Source organism: Cynocephalus volans, chromosome 10, assembly GCF_027409185.1.
Source record: "Cynocephalus volans isolate mCynVol1 chromosome 10, mCynVol1.pri, whole genome shotgun sequence".
In the NCBI taxonomy this organism is placed as follows: domain Eukaryota; kingdom Metazoa; phylum Chordata; class Mammalia; order Dermoptera; family Cynocephalidae; genus Cynocephalus; species Cynocephalus volans.
Genome location: NC_084469.1, coordinates 124492544 through 124514841, shown reverse-complemented (window position 1 = coordinate 124514841; position 22298 = coordinate 124492544). Strand labels below are relative to the sequence as shown.

The following is a 22298-nucleotide window of genomic DNA, read 5'->3' as shown; positions in this document are numbered from 1 at the left end:
CAGCTGCCGTCCACGTCCCCACAACTGGGGCAGAAGTGACAAGTGTTAAGTTAGGACATAAATACATACTAAGATGCTTGGACCTAATCACTTTTTAAATGAAACTGTTAAGTATATCTTTTGATATCAACATTTTAAGAATGTTGAGTGATTGAGGAAGGTCACCATCTCAGCCACCAATACCACCTACTCTTCTCTGAGCACAGTAAGGCAGAGGGTGTGGCGTGTGCCTGGTCTCAAATGACACCCGGGCTGCAGAGATCCCCGACAGGGACTAAGTGGCCGCTTTGGGACAGCATCCACCACTGTGACCTTAGCAGGCTCAGCACCCACCTCCCGGCTTTCTCAGTCCCTAGCCTTTAGACCTCCATCATTCTGTCCTCCCAATCCACTTTTCCCACCTGGTCCGCAGGCTCTGGCATCAAACCTTCGTCGTACCGTCCTCCCTCCAGGCTGGTGCATGTCCTCCCTCTGGGCTGGAGTCTCTGCCCGCAGTCCCCTACCTCCCCTCTCCTCTTCTCTGCACAGTCCCTTAAGCCTGCTTTTGTTCCTTCTCCTTTATGCTCATATGTGTGGTTTATTCCGGTTGATTTCAAGATCATGGTGTTATTCTGTCTCCTGTGATAATGAAGACATGGCTTTGGGGGGGGGGTGAGGGTAAGAAGGGAATGGAGCGTTGGTTCTTGTCGATTTCATTGTTTTGAGGTAGGATATGAGATTTGTATTCTGATGGTCACCGTTATCCTCGGACCCATAGGCACCTAATTTTATTTGATTTTTCAACATCATTAATTTCAGCCAAACTTTACATTGTAAGAAAGTCTTTTTGAAGCTTAAATTGGAATCAAGATAAATCAGAATCTTATATGTCACTCCAGGTTTAGGCGTGTGATGTATGAGTTTGTTCAAGTTCACTAGAGATGAAAATAATGAAGGAAGTGTCTAAGGAAAAGCTTTAGAAGCTAGGTAAAATGGGTTGATGCATTATCTTACTTTGCATTGGAGTGCAAGTGGGGAGAAGAGTGTAAAATACAATTATTTAGAATATTTGGTGCAAACGAGTACTTCACTGCAATGTAAATTGGCATAGGTTACTAGTAGTCAAAACATTATTTATATAATGCATTTTCATAAAATTCACAACACAATCTTTCATATTTTAATTAAAAATGTGAAAAGTCTAGTTAGACTAACAAGAATCAAGAAAAATGAATTTAGGCAGTCTTTCAGAAGCAGATTAAATATAAATAACAGATTTTTCACAATAATTGAAGATTTATTCTTTTGGATTTTAGGCAAAGACACTTATAAAAACATGGTTTGAGGTCTGCTAAAAAATAGCCTGTTCTGACCTTTTGAAAATCTGATTACCAACTAGGGTTTTTACTGTTTTCCTATTTTTAAATCTCCCTCTTCTAGATCGTCATTGATTTGAAATGCTTAAAAATTAAATAAATTATAATACATTCTTTACATGGATTCCTGTGAATCTATAGAAATGCTAAAATATATATATGTGCATATACACACACATGTACACACATACACACATATATGTATAAATGTAATGGGCATGAAAAGATGCCCGTGATTTATTTCTGAATCCTTAAAAAGCAGGTTGTAAAGTGGCATTCCTTCATGTAGTGGTAATTTCTATATAGTGGAATTGTAAATACATTTATTATTATTTTCTGGATGGTTGATTTCTATACAGTGGAAATCTATTTTTTTATAATCAGGAAAAAATCAATAACATTATTTTCAGTTAAAATAGGAAAAATCCTATACGCAAAACATGAAGTTTTCATCCCTGTTTTAATAAAGGAGGTGGCAGAAACCTCATTACGAATATATTCTTGACAGGTTCTGTAGCTTATTTTTTATTCCATTTAAAGCCTTGGTCTTAATGTATCTTTCATTCTAAATTCTAAAAGGCATCAATAATCTTATCAGGGCTATTTGAGTTGATACCAGAAGTTCCCAAACTTTTCCTTCCATGTTTCCCTATGAGTCTCAGTAATTTTGCACTGTGCCCCTAACCCAAAAGATATACCTAACACTCTCATTTAAAAAGTGATTTAGATCCAAACATCCTAATAAGTATTTACATCCTAACCACTTAGTACCCTTTGAAAAAGTGACACACATAATTTGAAAACTATATATATATTTACATTTTTAATTAAAAACAATTAGAAATTGGATGTGCTTTGGGCACTGAGCAATTTTTCAAAGCTTGGAATCAGATCAGACACAGCCACCCCGATTTTTTGTTCAATGCTGATTTCACATGGTACCTGCTTTTTTTTTAAAAAAAATCAACTACTAGAAGTCCAGCTTCTCAAAGATAGAATTTGGTTAAAATAAATGTAGTATGATCTAATGTTGAAACTGAACTACCTAGAGCTAGTAATTAGCAGTGTTTGACAGATGTTGAGTATGACAGTTACTTCTCTTGTAAATTTAAAATAACCTGGGAGCCCCTGTGAGTTTGATTCAGCACCCTAGAGCACCCCAATTCACTGATTGGAATTCATCCTTTCATATTTCTGGATATATGCGAATAAAGATGTCACTCCCTCTCACTTAATTTTTTTCTCTTTTTTCTTTATTCCTTCTTCCTTTAAGTATTCAAACAGTGTAGTAATTCAGTGTGATGAAATGTGAGGTAGTAATTCAGTGTTATTTCATGTAAGCTGTTGATATTCCTGACAACATATGAATTCGTGTATGTCATTTAGGAAAAATAAAGGACTCAGGTATAGTGAGACATATTAAAAATTAAGCAGTCCCAACAACCTGCGAATTGGCTGAAATGTGATGGATTTGTTGATCTAAGGTTTACTTCTGTGATTTATGACCGACTGAAGAACCACTAGCCATATTAAATTTACTCGTTATGTTATGGTTGACATCCCTCTTTCACATGACCACTTATAAATGATCAATACTTTATGATGTCTAAAAATGAAAAATGGTGATTGTATCTGCACCTTCTTTCAGGTGTTTGCCCAACTATTGTGAACATGGAGGTAGATGTTCTCAGTCCTGGAGTGCCTTTCACTGTAACTGTACCAACACTGGTTACAGGGGAGCTACTTGCCATAACTGTAAGCCAAACACACCTGCTTGTGATGATTTTCTCATTCCATGGCTCTTTTCACTGCTCTGTGTATATATGTCCGTGTATGTGCAACTCTGAATTTTGGCATCCAGTTGGTTTCTAGTTTATTTTGAATTCATACCTCATTTTGTAAATTAATCAAGGTAGCTCATAGAAATACATATTATAAAACAGGAGAGAAAAGAGTAGAATGGCTGGCAAAGGGAAAATATGTATAGAAAACAAGAGGTGGCTAAAGGTGAAAAGTAAAATAAGATGCAGAACACAAAATGAAACATTTTGTTGTTACTTGAATTGGACCAGCATTTTGACTGTAAACTTTCTAGAAGGCTCAGTATAAGTGGAAACATAATTAGTTACCAAATTATTAGTGTTTGTAACAATTAAACAGAGATTCTCAGAAACAGTGCTAGGTGGACTGGGGCAGGGATGGCTTATGGAGTGGGGGGTTCAGATGTCAAGTGCAGAGGAAGTGTTTTAGTCTGTTTGAGCTGCTATAACAGAATACCATAGTCTGGTTGATTTATAAACAACAAAAACTTATTTCTCACAGTTTTGGAGGCCGAAGTCCAAGATCAATGGGCTAGCAGATTTGGTGTCTGGTGAGGGCCCAATGCATCAATGGACATCTCCCTGTGTCCTCACGTGGTAGAAAGTGCTAGGGATCTTTCTGGGGCCTCTGTTATAAGGGCATGGAACTCAATCATGAGGGCTCCACCCTCGTGGTCTAATCACCTTCCACAGGCCCCATCTGCAAATATGATCACATTGAGGATTAAGTTTCAACATATGAATTTGTGGGAGGACACAGACATTCTGTCAATAACACTAAATAATCCTTAAATTCTACTGCGAACTGTTCAATGGGGATAATTAGGACAAAGAGGGTAGATAATAATTATATTAATAATAATAGTTAATTTTATTTCATACTTTCTAAATGCCAGGTACTGATGTAATATTTCATATGTCCTGGCTCATTTAATTTTTATGACCACCCTAACAGGTGAGTGCTGTTATCTCTAGTTAACTGGTGAGGTAATAGAGAAATATTAATCAAGTTGTCCAAGGCTAGTTATTAGTTGAGGTAGAGTGAGGGCGGGAACACTTGAAATCATACTCTAGGGCTTGGGATCATAACCAATACCCCTTTCCTGTGTTATAAACCATGCATTTTCTTTGGATGAAATGCTTGCATATGTTGTAAGGCTCTGGTCATTTGGTTGTCATCCACTTGTTCAGTACATATAATGGGGAGACCAAAATGCCCATTTTTTCTTTCCCATTTTTTTTTCCATATTATAACTGGCATTTCTGAGCAACTTAACCCCTAGTAGTAACTGCTGTAGCCTTTACCTAAGGCAAGAGCATTAGGTGCAAAGTCATCAGCCTCGCCACCCTTGGTCTGTGACACTGTACATTGCTTTGCACTCCTGCCAGAATTGAGACTGGATCCTGGGCTCCCAGCCCTGGGGGCTCCACAGAGGACCCTCAGAACCGTGGCTCAGGGCTGGAGAAGGAGTGATCAGGAGGATCTCCTGGTCCCACCACGGCAGCCAGAGTCAATCCAGGCATCTATTGTACATATTGAAGTGTCTCATAAGATTTCATGAAGAATGTTTGCTGGCGATAAAGCCACATCATACCTATAACCAGAGGCCAAGTTAATTGATCCAGGTCACTCAGCTAGTAGAGGAACAGTGTATTTTAATTCCTTATATCTTCCATCATTCCCACTATAGTAACTAACTCCAAACAGAAAGCTATTAAATGTGTTTTAATGGACTAATTATTCATTTTTAATTGTTAACAATGACTGAATCTAAATATAAACAAAAACAGCTCTGAGGGACAAATTAGATGTGTAAAAAAGGTGTTTTCATCTGTGGTTCACAATTTGATCCAATAATTAATTTATTAGGTTCTTGAGCAGGTGGTCCAAATGGAGCTGATGGTTTTTTGTCAGTAACCATTCTCAGAAATGGGGACATAATGACAAACCTGGTTGTAATGGAGGGGCAGAGATGTGGTCTTCTGAAAGGTTTTATTAGGAAATAATCCATTAAGCAGTCGTTATAAAAATTAAAGCAAGACACATAAAAGTGGAAGTTCTTCCAATTACCCTCACCTAATCCTGTGTCCTTTCCAGTACCAATCCCCACCTCAAAGTTATGTGTGTATTCTGCTGACCTCTTTCAAGGCATTTATGAACATACATATGTGCTTATAGAAATGCATAAACGAATCATTTTTACATGCCCACTTCAGTGTAAAAAAAATGCAAATGTGACTAGAAAACAATCCATGCTTATATTTTCATTTACGTAATATATAGCAGAAACAAAATAAAACCATCAGACTGTGGAGAAGTGGGGAAGTAAATTGGAGTGATTATTCAAAGTTTTTGTAACATTGAACAAATTAGCCACATTTTTTCATGTTGTCTAAACACTCATTAACATAATTTTTAAAGCTAAAAAAGATTCAGAGAAGGATATTCGGGATTGTTTATTTCTCATTTCACTGAATAAAAAGCTTAATGGAAGTTATCAGTACATGTGGCTAAGCATTCAATAAGAAATATGCATTATATGCAGGTGTTAATATCAAGCCTTGTACGTGGCAAATATATAACTGTATAATCAAAAACATCCAATTATTATTAACCAAAACACATTGAGACCACCTGGGGCATATTTCGTATAAATATTTCTTCTGCTTTGAATTGTAATTATCTTGAATTCTCTACAGAGCATTAGAGAAAGTTTTTTTTTTGTAAATTACTTTAAAAATTATTGATGTAGAGCTTTGTGAATTACATTTATTTTATGAAAAAATGTATTTTATTTATAGTTAATTTTATATGAGAAAGGAGCATAAGTACAGCATTTTAAAAAATGTTTCTGTTGCATAATTATTGTATAACAGCAGATATTTAGGAGGGTACACTATTGTGCTTCAGATGTTAGGTTATTACAGGTGATACTAGAATTAGAAATTACAAAATGAATGTCACAAGGCAAGATATCACATTATACTCATGAACGTCTTAACATTTAAATACTTAATTTCTCTTTCCTTGTTCTTCCTAATGTAAAAATAAAAACTAAATTTTTATTTTGATGGGGTAATCTCATTTTCCTTGAGTGATGAAAATGTCTAAAATGCAACCTCATTCTTCCTTGTTTTTTTAATCTAAATCTTTTTCATTCATATTAATTTTTAAAAAATAGTGAGTTTTGTTTTAAAGAAAATTTTACCTTTTCTCCCAGTCAGGAATTTACATCTAAATTTCAAGACTTGGAGTATTTTATGTATAAATTAAAATTTAAGAGATTCATTTCATACAGTTTAACTTATGATGATCCATTTTTTTTTTTTTTTTTACAGCTATCTATGAGCAATCATGTGAAGCCTACAAGTATAGAGGAAATACTTCAGGATTTTACTATATAGATTCAGATGGAAGTGGTCCCCTGGGGCCATTTCTTCAATACTGCAATATGACTGGTGAGTTAATCAACTTTCGTTTAATAGTTAAACTTGCATGAATGCTTTAAATATATGAAATTGAAATGATATAAGTAGAAAGATGACCTAATTTGCAACTTGATTAAAATGCATATTATTCAGTAGAAGAACTGAATATACATCTTAAAAAAATAAAGTGGCAATAATTTAAAATGTTGTCATTTTCTATGCATGTGGTGTCTGTGTAGAATATCTGATAATAAATGTTTCCTATTATGTTCCTAAACAAAAAGGATGGACTTTATTTCTCTGAAAAGAGTGACAAACTTAAAAGCTTTGACAAATGCGAGTATTTAATTTTTAAATGTTTGTAAACATGAAGTTTACTTATTCTTGAATTCTTTACTTACATAAATTTACATACGAATTAGTATTCATGGAAATATGTTTGATTAAATTTAACATCCTTAATGATAACATTAAAAAACTCAATACATTACAAATAGAAGGAAATTTTCTTAATTTGATAGAGTATTCACTAAAAAACCTATGGCATATATCACAGTCTTTGGTAAAATATCGAAAGTCCTGTTGTCAGCATTTATACTACTCTGTTCACCACTGCATTGGCAATATTAGCCAGTGCAATCAAGCATGAGAAATACATGAAATATGTAAGTATTGGAAAGGAACAACTAAGGTTTTTATTATTTATAGATGACCTGGTTATGTATTAAGAATATTCTAAGCAATCTACAGATAAACTATTAAGATTTAAGATTACCACTGGATATCAGATTCATATAAAAATTTTGTTTCTGTATACCAGCAATAAGCAATTAGAAAATGACCTTTTATATTTTCAATAGCATCAAAAATCTCTAACATATGTTAGTAAATCTAATGAAAAATGTGCAAGGCTTCTACACAGATACGTATAAAATGTTCTTTAGATAATTTAAAATTCTAAATAAATGGAGGAATATAAAATTTTCATTGATTAGAAGACTTAATATTGTAGGGCTGGCCCATGGCTCACTTGGGAGAGCGTGGTGCTGACAACACCAAGTCAAGGGTTAAGATCCCCTTACCGGTCATCTTCTAAAAAAAGAGAGAGAGAGAGGAAAAAAAAAAGGAAGACTCAATATTGTATAATGTCAATTATTCCTAACTAGATATTGAATCAGTGCAAACCTAAATTAATATTCCAGCAGGGTGTTTGTAGTTTGGTTGGTTGATTATTTTGGTAAAAACAGGCAAGTGGATTCTAAAATTTATGAGCAAATGTGCAGGAACATGAAAAACCAAATCAGTTTTGAAGGAAAAAGTTGAAAAACTCAACTCTACCGTATATAAAGACATTATGATAATAGGCTAAGTAAAATAGTATATGGTTGGCACAAAGATAAACAAATAGACTAATGAAACAAAAGAGAGAATCTATAAACAGACTCACTCATATATGGATTATGGATTTGTTGCAAAGGTGACATTGATGTGCGGTGATGGAAGAAAAGATAGTCTTTTCAACCAGTTGTGCTGGGGGACATTGTGCAAATATATCAAAAAAAGAATATTGATCTCTTCCTCATCAAAACTGAATTCTAGATGAACCGTGCTGTCCAGTAAGGTAGCCACTAGCAACAAGTCCCTATTTACATTCTAATTTAATTAAAATTAATTATAAAATTAAATAAATTTGAAAGCATTTTAAAAATTCAAATTTAAATTTGAACAATTCAATTTAAAAAGATTAAATTAAATATGGAGTATCTCAGTCTCCCTGGCCATATTTTAACTGCTCAGTAGTCTCCTGGCTAGTAGGAAATGTATTGATCATCACAGGCATAGAACCTTTCCCTCATTACAGAAAGTTATATTACACAGTGCTGTGTAGGAAAGTCAAAGTTTTATGGAGCAAAACAGAAGAAAAAAAGCAATATTAAGTTGAGGCAGGGTGTGTTGCAGAGAAGGATTTGCTACTTCAAAGTGGGCAATGAGTATCTGGAGAAAAAAACCTTTCTTTCCATGTGTGTTCCAAAACCATCAACAAATCCAGGGTAGCTGGAGTACAGCAACTAAGAAGGAAATAGTAATAGAGGAGAGAGTCAAGGGGGTGGGCAGAGAGGGAGGAGTCAAGGGTTTCTGCAAAAATGTTGTTAGGTCTTTGGTTTTTACTCCGAATGAGATGAAAAGACATTGGAGAGTTCTATGCAATGGTAGGTGCAATCTGACTTCCATTAGTAGGCTCACAATTGCTCCTGGGCTGGGAAATGCCTATATATATAAAATGGGTGTTAGAGACCTGTTAGCAAACCATTTCAAGTAATGCAAGAATACAGGAAAGAGTTCATAATGGAGGCTTCTTTCCCAGGGTAATAGCAATATCGATGGGCAAGGAGGTTAGAGTTGTTCATTGAATACTTAGAGGTGTGAAAAAGCAAAAGTAGCCAAAAATAGTACCAGCATTTTGGGCTTGGGCAACTGGAGTATTTGAATTGCTGTTATTTGAGATGTGATCAGAAAAGGTTTGAGGGGAAAGATCAGAAGCTCAGTTTTACACATTTTGAGTCTGACATGCCTGTTACACACTCAAATGAGATACTGGGGAGACAATTGAATATGGGAACAACAGTTGCTTTATACTAATGTGTAATTCTAAAAACTGTGGGTTGGTGGAAAAATCTGGACCACTGATTTTTTTGGGAAAAATTACTGTAGAATGTTCCTTTAGGGATTTTTCACATAATACAACTTGGTGGCTTCCATTTGGGTTTTTTTGTTTGTTTTTTATTTATAATTATAAAAGCAATATATATTTATTTTTATTATTTATTTATAAATTTTTTACTGTGGTATTTATTTATTTTTTTTGCAATGTACTGATTATACATATTTGTGGGGCACAGAGTTGAATTTCAATACATGTATACAATGTATGATGGTCAAGTCAGGGTAATTAGCATATTCATCATTATGAAAGGTAATCATTTCTTTGTGATGAGGACATTCCATTTGCTTTCACAACCATTGAGGACTCTATCCCATATATCAAAGCAACCTAAAACAAATGATGGTTCCCACATGATTGTCTCCTTAATGAAGCTCCCAGTTTGTCCATCGAGATTCCTAGACAGTGGTAGTAAATGGGTCCTGTGGGAATCTTCTGACCCGTGTGGGTCCGAGTGCTCACTGCTATAGGATTGCCAATCACACCCACCAGATAGAACTTAAAGGGAAGGCTTTTTATTTCATAAGACATCAACCGGGAGACAGAGGGTAAATTCCCAACCACCTCCCCAATTGACTGAGGGCTGTAATTTATAGAGGTAAATGTGTTGGGGAGACAGGATGTCTTCAAGTGTGATGGACAGCTGCTTCCTGCTTTGAGAGATGTATCAGGTGAGACAGGACACTTGCTTTCCATAGAGTCTTAATCGTTAAGAGCTAGTTATAAAGGGAAAACAAATTTAGTTCTATAGTGTATACACGAGTGTTGAGGGTTTTCTACATTTACAGCAGCATCCCAGAAGGTTCTGACTGAGTGACTGAGGTGGGGCAATGGAACTAATATCTTAAATGATCTTTCCAAATGACTATTATGTGTACCCAGGTTTGGGAATTGCTGTTTTAGACTTATGGTTCTCAATATATGGTTCTCTCTATATGCATAGACTGCTCTATTAGTGAGAACTAAACATAATAATTGTAAAAGAAAACTTCACAGAGAAAAAAAAGGAAAACTTTGCAAATGTAAAATATGAATTCAAGTGTCAAAATATATATTTTTTTATTTTTCAGTTTGTATCGGTTAGATTGTGAGATTTAACAATCCACCACTGCAAACCTGTGAATTTTGTGTTCCCAGAAATGGATCCTGAGCCATTAATATGCACGTTATATAAAGTGTTGATTCTGAAAATTAGATATCTCTAACTTGGTAAATATCTCTAGTGTTTGAAGATTTAAGAAACACACACACAAAGTCGATTCTCATCATTTTCAGTAGTCATGTTCTACAATGTAACCACAAACACTGGGTTAGAAAATACTGAACGACTGCTTCTGGGGCAAATACATTAGATTAGGTTCCTGTCAGCCTCTAGCCACAACATTCTTATCAACAGATCAATACATAATCTTGTTTGCTGTGTGTTTCAGATTAAAAACACCTTATTTAATACATATTGTTGATTCATTAACATTGAACTCATGCCTGAATGGAGCTTATATAACACATGTGTTTTCTCCATAAGGCACATGAAAGCCTTCTGGGCTTAGGTACACTAGACAACACTTTGGAACTATGCTAGGGGGCCATTTTAAACAGCAAAATGATCAACCAAAGGCACACAAATGTGAAAAATATGATACTAAATAGAGCACAAATTGGACACTTATCTACAGTATGGGAGCTAAAACAAGGAGACATCCCCACGTTCAACTTTAACTGGGTACATGTATGTCAGGCAACCCAAATTTCTGCTGTTTTGTGCATGTTCACAAATGACTGCAAAAGCATTGAGGTTACAAATAAATTTTAGCCAGTAGGCAAATTCACAAATAATGAGGATCTGCAAGTAATGAGGGTTGACTGTCTATCCATATATATCTTATTTTTATTAAGGATACTAATTCAATAATTTATAGGCCATATATTTTTTTTATTATCTAAATGATAATGAAATTATAGATTTCATTTTATTAAACCAAAATTTGTATCTTCATATTTACAAATTAGTGCTCCTTATTGTAGAAGATACATCTTTGATAAATACATTCTTTAGAAAAGAAGTTGTAGTCACCTAAGTCTCACAACTCTAAGAGACCGGAAGTGTCTGTGTGTGTGTATGAATATATGTATATATAGAGAGAGAGACAAAGAGAGACAGAGGAAGAGAGAGAGAGAGAGACAGAGAAAGGGGGGGAGAGGGAGAGAGAGAGAGAGAGAGAGAGAGAGAGAGAGAGAGAGAGAGAGAGAGACAGAGAAGGGGGGGAGAGGGAGAGAGAGAGAGAGAGAGAGAGAGAGAGAGAGAGAGAGAGAGAACGCACGTGAATTCCATGTTCTGTGAACTAGGATTATAAGATGAGGTCAAATGGGTTGTAGAACTCAAAGGAAGAAAAAAACCACAAAAACCAGACTGGAGTAACTGGAAGCGTGTAGAGGTTAAAGGCACTTTATCAAGATTATCAAAAAGTTCTGGGGAGGGGGAGGGGGGAATACCAAGAACTATGTTAAGGGAAACAGAATAGCCAGTTGGAAAAATTAGTTCTATTGATGTACAGTTGAGTTAGGCACCTATAATTAACAATAATTTACTGCATGTTATCAAATGACTAGAAGAAAGGGGATTCAGTGTCCTCAACACAAAGAATGAGTATGTTTTTAATGATGAATGTACTAATTATCCTGACTTGGCCAACATTGTACACAGGTATTGATATTCAATTCTGTGCCCCACAGATATATATAATCAATTGTATTCTAATAAAAAAAATGAATAAATACAAACCAGCTGCCATATCATCCCCCTAAAATAGATTATCAAAAAGTATTGATGAAAAAGAGAGCATTCAGAAAATTAAAGCCACGTGAAAAAAAAGATGTTGAGAGCAGAGACACAGACAACCAGAGACAGCTAAATGTCTCCAAAAGCCCCAGAATATTGAAACATTTTTTTTAAAAAGTGAAAACCCCAAAGTATAACAACCCAGGGAGAAATACTTGTTACAGCTTGAACTCTTATTGATCTGGTTTTGCAAATGAGGAAACCAAGACTCAGGGAGGTTAAGTGTAGCAGGCTGAAGAATATTGGTAGGGATAGGTCAGAACTAACACCTTGGTCTCTTTATTTCCACTAGACTTTCCACCAGAGAGGGCTACCTTCTATCAGTGTATCTTTGCTTAAAGCCAATAGCGTATCTTTTAGTTATATAAATCAGGTGTAATAATTGTGGAAACAAGAGAAAATGCTGAATCAGTAACTTGCAAATGTGTAACAAAAAAAAAAAAAAAAAAAATCCAGTTACTGTTTTGGTCTAGAATTAGTGTCAAACAAATGCATCCATATGTATTAAAATACCTCTGAGCCTTACAAGCTAAACTATACAAACAAACAAAAGTCCCTCTATTTTGAATGGAAAAGTTTCTAAACCATGGTAAAGACTGAAGTTTCTTTTAGAACATAGTATTCTAAATATAAAAATAGTTAGTCAGGATGAGATGAACCCCAGTGGCTGTCCCTATTGAGATGTATAAGGGCTGTTTTCTTCTACACTAAATGTATTGCTTTTTCTATAATGAAATAGTTTTATGTTTGAGAAGTTTCTCATTACCAAACATTGCATTGTAAGGACGATTATTTCAGAGGGGAGAAATTGAAGAGACCTAGAACAGTGGCTTTCCAACTTTTGTGAAAATGAAAATTCTGTGGACTAAACTCACGCCTTCTCACTGCACCATTACCTAGACTCCTGGGCTTAGTTTCCCTGACTTAGTAAGTTTACAAACCGAGACCTTGGTCTCTGCATTATTAACAAGCACCCCATGTGATTCTCAGGTAGGGGCTCCTGAGACCATTCAAAAAGAAGACTGGAGAGCACAATAGGAGTTATAATAGCTTCATTATTAATACTTTAGCGATTTTGGTCGTAAAGGCCTTCTTAATAGTGATGAGGGTTAATATTTGTCATTATTCCAGTGCAGCCTTGTTTACATTAAGTTTTGCTTCAGAGTGCTAGCTGTTCTCCACTTGCGTCTCCCCTGCTTTTCTTAACACGGCACCTTCTACCTGCTTGTACATCTTTATCATGTCTGTCACCCTCAGCTATTAAGCATGAAGCAGCACAAGCAGTGCAACTGTGTTGCTTAAACAGCATGTTTTTTCTTTACGCCGTTATCACACTAAAAAATAGCAGCCAGCCGAAGGTAAATCAAGTTCTTAATTACTCACTTTCTTTATTTACGATTCATATTATTAGAAATCTCGTCAGGGAGAGACACTGGTACACCCAAACTACCACTCAATTTTTAAACTTCATAGATTTTTCTGCATATTTCAGCCATCTCTTCTTACTCGTTTCCCTGTGTCTCTTTACCCTGTATCTCTCATTGCATTTAGTAAAGGATTATTTTCAAAAAAAATAAAGTTCATGACTCTCCTACAGATATAAAAGCTAAAAAACACACATTTTTAAAGATTTTGTTCAATACATCCTTAATGAGGAAATTGGTAAGATGTTACAACCAATTAAAAGTAGAATCCAAAAACAGACACACCTATTCTTCAGGAATATTGAAATGAATGTGCAAATGGAGGCAAGTCTGGTTTCTTTGGCAGTGGAAGAGGGAAGTCAGTAGAATCTCTACAGGTAGGAGTTGCATGTCTATAGATAAGAATTGCTTGTTGTAAGGAAGCAATGCCATTCTTTCTAAGCAAAAGAAAAAAAAAATCCTGGCAACCTAGGTTAAAGGATAATTAACAGTAAATTATGTCTTGATGTCTTGGAAGTTGGAGATCATGAATTGCTCTGGAAATATTTAATGGCTATCTTCCCCAGACACATTTGCCTGCTTTCTAAAAGTAACAAAAACCTAAGGAATTGTACCTTCTCTTCTCAGAGAAGGTTTGTTACATTCCAGAGCCCAAGTCCCTCTTTCCCTCTGTGGAGGGAGGAGGGAAAGATGTGCCAACCACCCTCTATAAACTCCAAGCCTCATAATTTTGGGGTTCCTCTCTTCTGGTGAAACTTCAGCATGCACAGGCACATCTGGCACTCACTGCATCAGCCCATGGGAAGTTGGGGTGTGAGGAATCCATGTTGCTAAGTTTCTCCCTGAGTAAATGGTCCCTGATCCAGAGGTTCCATGGGTCTGTTAGTATAGACAGACAGACAGACAGATAGATATAATCTGTACATGGGACAAGATAACTTGTTAACTTGCAAGTAGGGTAACATCTCAGATCCTTCATAGTTTAAGACTTAACATTATTTTGCAATCCTATCAGTTATCTGCAATTTACAAAATTATAAAACAGCTCAAAGGCAATGAAAGTTTCAGAGCCACTGCAGAACCAGAATCAGATAACCTGAAAGGTTGATCTCTAATCTAGACAATGCATTATTTTTATTTATTTGTTTATTTATTTATTCCCGCATTTTTTCAACAAATGTCTTCTTTTGCCTGTTGTGCCGAGCCCCTGTGCCATGCACCGGAGAGACTGTGGTTAGCATATCAGAAACCATCACTGCTCTGATAGTGGTAATGAACGAGTCCTGTAGGATTCCCTTTCACTGTCAGCCAAAATGTGAGAGGCTGACTTAGTCCGGGGAATCCCGTACCAGTGTGGGTCTGAGTGCTCACTGCTGTAGGATCGCCAATCACACCTGCAAGACAGAACTTAAAAGATTTATTTTGGAAGATGTCGACTGGGAGACAGAGGGTAAAGTCCCAACTGCCTCCCTGATCAACTGAGGGCTGGGGTTTGTGTAGGTAAATGTATCAGGCAAAACAGAATGCTCTGAGAGATGTATACAGGATGTAGGATGTCTTCAAGTGTGATGGACAGCTGCTTCCTGCTTTGAGAGATGTATGAAATGGGACAGGATGTCTGCTTTTGATATGATCTTAGTTAATCATTAAGAACTAGCTATAAAGGGAAAACAAATTTAGTTCTATAGTGTATACATAGTGTGTGGGGGGGGAGGTTCTACGTTTACAGTAGAACTTACAGACAAGTGAGAAAGACCAATAAAATAAATCACAAAATATTGAATTACACATTGTGATAAATTATATGTATTTTATGGTTGTTATTTCTAAACAGCTGTTTGTGGAAACCTCAGATAACACAATCATGTCTGAACAGTAAAGAGGCTCTAGGTTGAGATTAGTGAAGCCCGTGAGACTTGGAACCCAGCTGCTGGAGAACCCGTTTTCATTGCTCAAAATCTATTGTGATAATTTCATTGTATTTGCTTCTGGAAATCTAGATGGTCTGATAAACTTGGCATCTGTTTAATTTTATACCTTTAGCACTTTTTATTAGAAAATAAAATCACTTACAAGAACTATCATAATGCTGAAATATTTTAAACTTTCAAAAGGAAACATTTTACCTGCCCTTTAATGGTTGCTAAGCACAGTGGCCTTGAACCTCTTACATCACTTTAAAAATCCTTTAGAATCGTGTGTTAATTATGACCCAGTGGATGCTAAACTATGAAGTCCTTCTTGATGAGACCCAAAAGCGAAGAGACAAAGACCTCGTGCAGGTTTATTGTCCTGCTGTTTTGGCAGCTTTTCAACCAGAGTTAAGCTTCTTCATGCACGCCATTGATTTACTACAAGAAAAGGTGAATAATTTTGCTGAACAATAAAAGCAGAGTCCAACAGAGGCTAGGATGACAGATTTGCCTGGTTAATAATAACCTTAAACTTCCAATAACCAAGGTTAAGTTGGCTGAAACTATAAAATTCTAGACCTACTATATTGCCTAATTCTGCCAATTTATTTTCAAATAATTTGAAAATGGGAGCTCCGATTTTACTTGGCTTTCCTAAGGGCATAGATCTATGCCAGATCTTCAACTCAGATCTCCTGATGGCCTCTACACTGTAGGGCTGGCTACCTATAATTAATTTCATCAGCTTATAGAGCATGTCCTCTTTGAGAAAAGCATGCTACTGGTAAATCTCTATGGTGAGCTGAAATGCAAGGGGAGAATAAAAGTAACAGTTATTATTTCACAGAGAAATAATGATTCACATATGGAAGGCTGTCAAGTTTGTCTGTCTCCTTTAGCCTCTCTATTAAAAACTCTCATGACCGGTAGAGGGGTGGGAGTGAAATTTTTCCAGGTATACCTCCCTGTTTTGATTGGATCCATGTGAATATATTAACTAAAAAGAGGTGGGGGTGGTGGGGGTGGATTTACCAACTATTACTATTTTCCTCCAATTTGGAATATTCCTCTGAAATACAGAAGAGTTATGTGGCTTAACAGCACACATGTAGCAGAGTTTTGACAACTTCCAATCTGTTTCTTGCTTATTAAGTCAGAGGCCTTTTGATTAATCTGTTCTTGTGCCTGCATATATCACAGTAAACAGTATGACGTCTATTGCTGAGAAAGTTGAAGGATAGATACAATATGCCTATCTTCTGTTACAAACATCATGGGATTTTTATTTCTCAAAGTAATTTTGGTAATCAGTATGATGGAAATGTTTACAGATGTTCAGGTACCAGTAGTGATATCTCTAGTAAATATTCAAAGATATTTTATTTTCTGTGTTAGTTGAGTTGCTGGTGCTGTGTCAAATGTGTTCAGTTCAATAGTTACTTCTTAACATATTGCCTAACTATGCAGATCACATGATACCAAAGTGAATATTCGCAATTTTGATTTTAAAAGGAATAGATGTAGACTCATAATTAAATGTTGACTAAAGAGAGATATACACAGGCCATAAAAATTTGACTTTCTTTTTCCTGGTAACATGAATAATTTTTAAGAGTAGAATAGTCATTGCTTATATTATATAACGTAAAATCTTTCACTAATTCTAATATGCATACTTTTTTCACATCATAACATTACTGAATTCTGAGTGTGTCAACAATCAGTGTCTTACAATTATAACAGGTAGTGCTTTTTAATTTTGTGAAGGAAAATAAATTAATAATGCATCTTTGAAAAGATAGAATAACACATTAGATGAAATGAAAGATATCATAAAAATTTAATAATCAGATTTCCCAATATTTTTCATTATAAATATTGTCTGGCTAAACTGTATAAAACGGTAAAATAAAATCATTGCAAATGCTTGGCAATACTATACATTTCAGGGAAAAGAATCACTTTACTACCATTTGAAAGTTTTGAGAATCCATTTATGCTGATTCTACCTCTCAGAGAGGTTTAATGACTAGATACATTTGACTCAGATAAAAGGTGATTTTGATTTTCTTTATTTATTTTAACTTTTGCAGACTAGTGATGGTCTCCTCTCTTTCTTCCCCCATTTCTGCATACAAGAAACTGCATGGACCATCATACAGCACAATGGCTCTGAGTTAACAAGAGTCAGAAATACTAATCCAGAGAACCCATACGCTGGGTTTTTCGAGTATGTGGCCAGCATGGAGCAACTCCAGGCCACAATCAGTCTTGCGGAGCACTGTGAACAGGAGCTTACTTACTACTGCAAGAAGTCACGGCTTGTAAATAAGCAAGGTAAGTAAACCGAGGCATAAGGTGTACACATTGCATAGTGCACTTACCCTACCAGCTCCTGAGGATTTCAGCTCTGGCAAGCTGGTGGCACATAGCTGCTGGGGGTGTATGATCCCTGTATACTTAGCAAGCATGTCACAGTCTGGAAGTCACAGAGATGCTTTTGCCTGAAGAAAAGAACAAGGTCAATTTACACTGATCTTTGCTCAAAGCCTTGATTGCTTTCACACTATCTTCCGGAGTAAATGTACAGGAAAGGCTTTGTTCTGATACTCGATGAATGCACAGTGTTTATACCTTATAAAGGACAAGTAACACATAAAGTTTGTTTTATCATGGAAAAGAGCTAATAAAAATATGACTTAGTTTTCTGAAGGTGACTATTCCACATGACTCTCTTTCACGGACTGTTGACAGCCTCTGGGTATAACTGAAAATTAGAAAAGGCTACTTAGAAACACAGTTGTTGCAGTAGCTCAAGCAGGAATCAGAAAACCATCTTAACGCTTCCTTTGATTCTACTAACCAGTCTGCTCTTACATTCTGGTTTAGGTTTTCTGTATTCTCCCTTTAGAGTATCTCTTTATGTCTGAATATCTCAGGTCTCACCACCTGTGCTATAGAGAAGACCTTAATGACCCAATTCTTGAAGTTACAGCAAGAGCTCTCCAACTGGCCCGCCAGCTTACCATCTCTCCATATCTTCTAACCATCCAATAGATAATCAAAAATACTAATCTTTATGAATAAAATTGACCTTTAGGAAATACTGCTTCCATCAGGACTCTTCTATTTAAGAAGCTCTGCTGCCTTTCCCTTGCTCATGTGTCCAATACAGACTCTTCTTCATGGATCCCAGAACTCCATAGTCTGCATCTATCCTGCTTAAACAACCTCATGCCATTCCCCGACACACTTTTTTCTAGCAGTGGTATTGAGGTATATTTTTATTTACAAACTAGAAAAGATTTTAAGACACCTGCACAATACAGCCACTTTGTTAATGTTTACTACAGTTTGTTGTCCCAGGAGGGGCTGGAGTTTCAATTAGAATATGAGTTTAAAAAGAAATTACAGGTAGAAAAAATAAGTTCTATTGGTATACAGTCCACTAGGCAACTGTAATTAACAACAATTTACTGCATGTTATCAAATGGCTAGACGGGAGGAGATCAAATGTTCATATCACAAGAAATGATTAAGTTTTACAATGATGAATACACTAATTACCCTGATTTGATACATGTGTTGAAATATAACTGTACACCGTGAATTTGTATAATAATACAGTTAAATCAAAAAATGCATTTTATATATGAATATCATATGTCAAATGGATCATCCACAAAAATGTTGAGCTGTTCGTCTGACATTTGAGCCTTTCACTTCCAATTAAGCATCTGTCCTATTTACTCTCCATCCATTTAATACAACCAGTCTTCTGGTTATTTTCTCCCCCATGCCTGAGTTTTGTCTTCTCTCTCTCCGTCTCCTTTTCATTCTTCTCCCTTCTTTTCCTCTTTTTCAGAATGTTCTCATTCTGGCTTTTACCCCTCCAATCCCATCTTGCCGGTCCATCCCCGTCTGTGATCGAGGATCAGACAGTCGTAGGGCAAAAAGCGTAGGATTTACAGGTCTCTCACTTGCTAGGTACAGGACTTGGCTAGATCAGTCTTCGGTTCATGAAATGAATGAATGGATGCATGATAAATCTTGTCCTTTGTTTTCTCTTTTCTGAAATGGGGCCAATAACACCAGCTTCACGGGGATGCGGTGGGTATTGGGTGGCGTGACACATACAGAGTGCGTGGAAGTGATCCTCTCTCAGTTCTAGCTCTCCAGGGCACTGTGGTTATGATTCACACACTACATTTAGTATGTAACTGGTTATTCGTTGTCAGTGAATAGTGATCTTAAGATCTAATAGATAAGCAAATTTGGAAGTGTATTCTAGGAAGAATAAAATCAGTAATTACAGACGGGTAAATGAACGCCGTGAAACAAAATGAACTGAGTTGTTTACCTAGAAAATAAAGACAAAAGGGAATCGTGCGGTGTTTATCTTTCTGTGTTTGGCTGATTTCACTTAGAATAATGTCCTCATGTTCATTCATTGTGTTGCTTACAGCAGGAGTTTCTTCTTTTTTTAAAGGCTGACTAATATTACATTGGGTATATATATCACATTTTCTTTATCCATTCATCTGCCGATGGACACTTGAATTGTTTGCATACCCTGGCTATTGTGAATAATGCTGCAATGAACATAAGGAACAGACATCTCTTCAAGGTAGTGCAGGACATTATGCTGAGTGAAATAAGCCAGACGTGCAAAATCTTAGATCTCACTGACGTGGAGAATCTAAAGAAGTTGAACTCACAGAAACAGAGACTAGAAGAGTGGTTACTGGGGGCTGAGGCTGGGGGAGTGTGAGATGTTGGTGAAAGTGTACAAACTTGCACTTAAACGATGAATAAGTTTTGGAGACTTTATCAGTCCGTTTTGTGTTGCTGTAATAGAAATACCTGAGACTGGATAATTTATAAAGAACAGAGGTTTATTTGGCTTACGATTCTGGGACAGCTGCATCTGGCACGGGCCTCAGGCTGCTTCTACTCATGGCGGAAAGCGGCAGGCAGCCGGAGGGTACAAGCAGATCACATGGCGAGAGGAAGCAAGAGAGAGAGAGGGGAGGTGCCAGGGTCTTTTATACAGACAGCTCTCACAGGAATTAATAGAGTGAGGTCTCACTCAGGACCCCCACTCCCCCAAAGAGAGCATTAATCCATTCATGAGGGATCTGCCCCCATGACTCAAACAGCTCCCAGCATTGCCACATTGGGGATCAGATTTTCACATGAGTTTTGGTGGGGACAACACATCTGAACTCTATCAGAGACCTAATGTATAGCATGGTGATTATAGTTAATAATGTATTATGTACTTGAAATGTGCTGTGAGATCTTGTGTATTCCCATCACACAAAAAAGGGTAGCTGTGTGAAGTGATGGATATGTTAATTAGCTTGAATGTAGTAATCACTTCACAATGTACACATGTATCAAAACCTCATGTTGTACACTTTGAATATGAGTACAAAAGTTTTATTTGTCAATTTTACTTCAGTACAGCTGAAAAATAAAAGAGTCGGAGAGACAAAAGAAAAGACAATCATCAAAGTTACAAATGAGTCGAACTCTAATAGAACCAGAAAGCAAAGTCTCCAAGGTGTTAGCGAGCAAGCACCACACAAAGTAAAGGGGGTGACCTAGAATACGAAGAAATCCCCACCCTCATGGCCAGTGGCACCTGTGCTTTAATTAATTAACTTAAAGGCTCCCCTGGTGTTTCAACCAGGCTTGGGAACCACTAGTAAAGAAAGTAGTAAATTCCAGAAGGCTGTGGAACAGGGAATGATGATTATTGTTAAGTACATGAATTTTCTCAGGGCGATGGCCCTAGAATTCATGTAGATTTGAAGTAGACAGATGAAAACGGAGAGAACAATTTAGATTCTGAGGTCACAATAGGAAATCTAATTGGGAGCAACAGGAAGGTGGTGTTAGACCAGTTTAGAGTTTCAGATCTTGGTGATTTAGTTTCAAGTGATTATGCCATATGTGGATGAAGTGGAGTGGATATAAAAATATGTTTTCAGCAGCTGAGGATCTGTGACTTAGCACACTGTAAGGATAATCAGTGGGAATACTCACGTCATTTAGGGTTTTAACTATGGAAGGTGGAATGTTCTACCATGATCACTGATATTTTTTAATTTTAATTTTTAATTCTGATTTCTCATGATTTTTTGAATTCAATCTTACACTTATTTAAATTCTTTAGTACATTTTAAAACTTCTTGGATAGAACCAGAGGTATTTGGTACCTTTAAAACATTCAGTGATTTCTATTTTATAGGGAAGATGGGGAATTTAGATGTGAAAATATGATTCAGTATATAGGAATAAAGATTTATTTTCTCTTCAATATTAACATGTAATATTTTAAGCAGTATATTGAAATATATCTATTAGACATTTCAAGTAGGTTTTACATTCTGGTGATGAGTTAATCATGCAATTAAAAAACGAAGATGAAGATTCTTCCATATTAAGGACTTTATGCATGACATAAGCTTCTAATAACTCTGCGTGTTTTTCTGACACTATTGGACTGGCATATAAAACCCTAGGAGAGAGGGTGTCAGCATTAGCAGAGGGCCTATCTGATAATAAGTTAAAATGAGCATTGGCATTTGTAAGTAAGGCAGAAATTAGTAAAAATCCCAGATTCTCAGTGGGGCTGATGGTGACAACTTAAATGTTTGAAAGTCAACTGAAACATGATCAAGCCCCTCTGAGGAGCTGACTGATTTGATGTCACTTACAGTCTCCTTATGCCCTGATTCTCAAATCACCATAAATTTTCCTCTCTACCTGTTTTCCTTAAGATAGGTTG

General features: G+C 36.2%; 1 protein-coding gene across 6 annotated transcripts in view; it reads left to right on the top strand.

The window, feature by feature from the left end:
• The window catches only part of CNTNAP4 (contactin associated protein family member 4), a 257433-nt gene that overhangs the window by 171889 nt on the left and 63246 nt on the right, over nucleotides 1-22298 (top strand). For all 6 annotated transcript variants that reach the window (XM_063110395.1, XM_063110396.1, XM_063110398.1 and 3 more), the window contains 3 exons: nucleotides 3004-3110; nucleotides 6515-6634; nucleotides 17642-17839. In XM_063110395.1, coding sequence (XP_062966465.1) covers nucleotides 3004-3110; nucleotides 6515-6634; nucleotides 17642-17839 — 425 coding nt within the window. The remainder of the gene's footprint in view (nucleotides 1-3003; nucleotides 3111-6514; nucleotides 6635-17641; nucleotides 17840-22298) is intronic.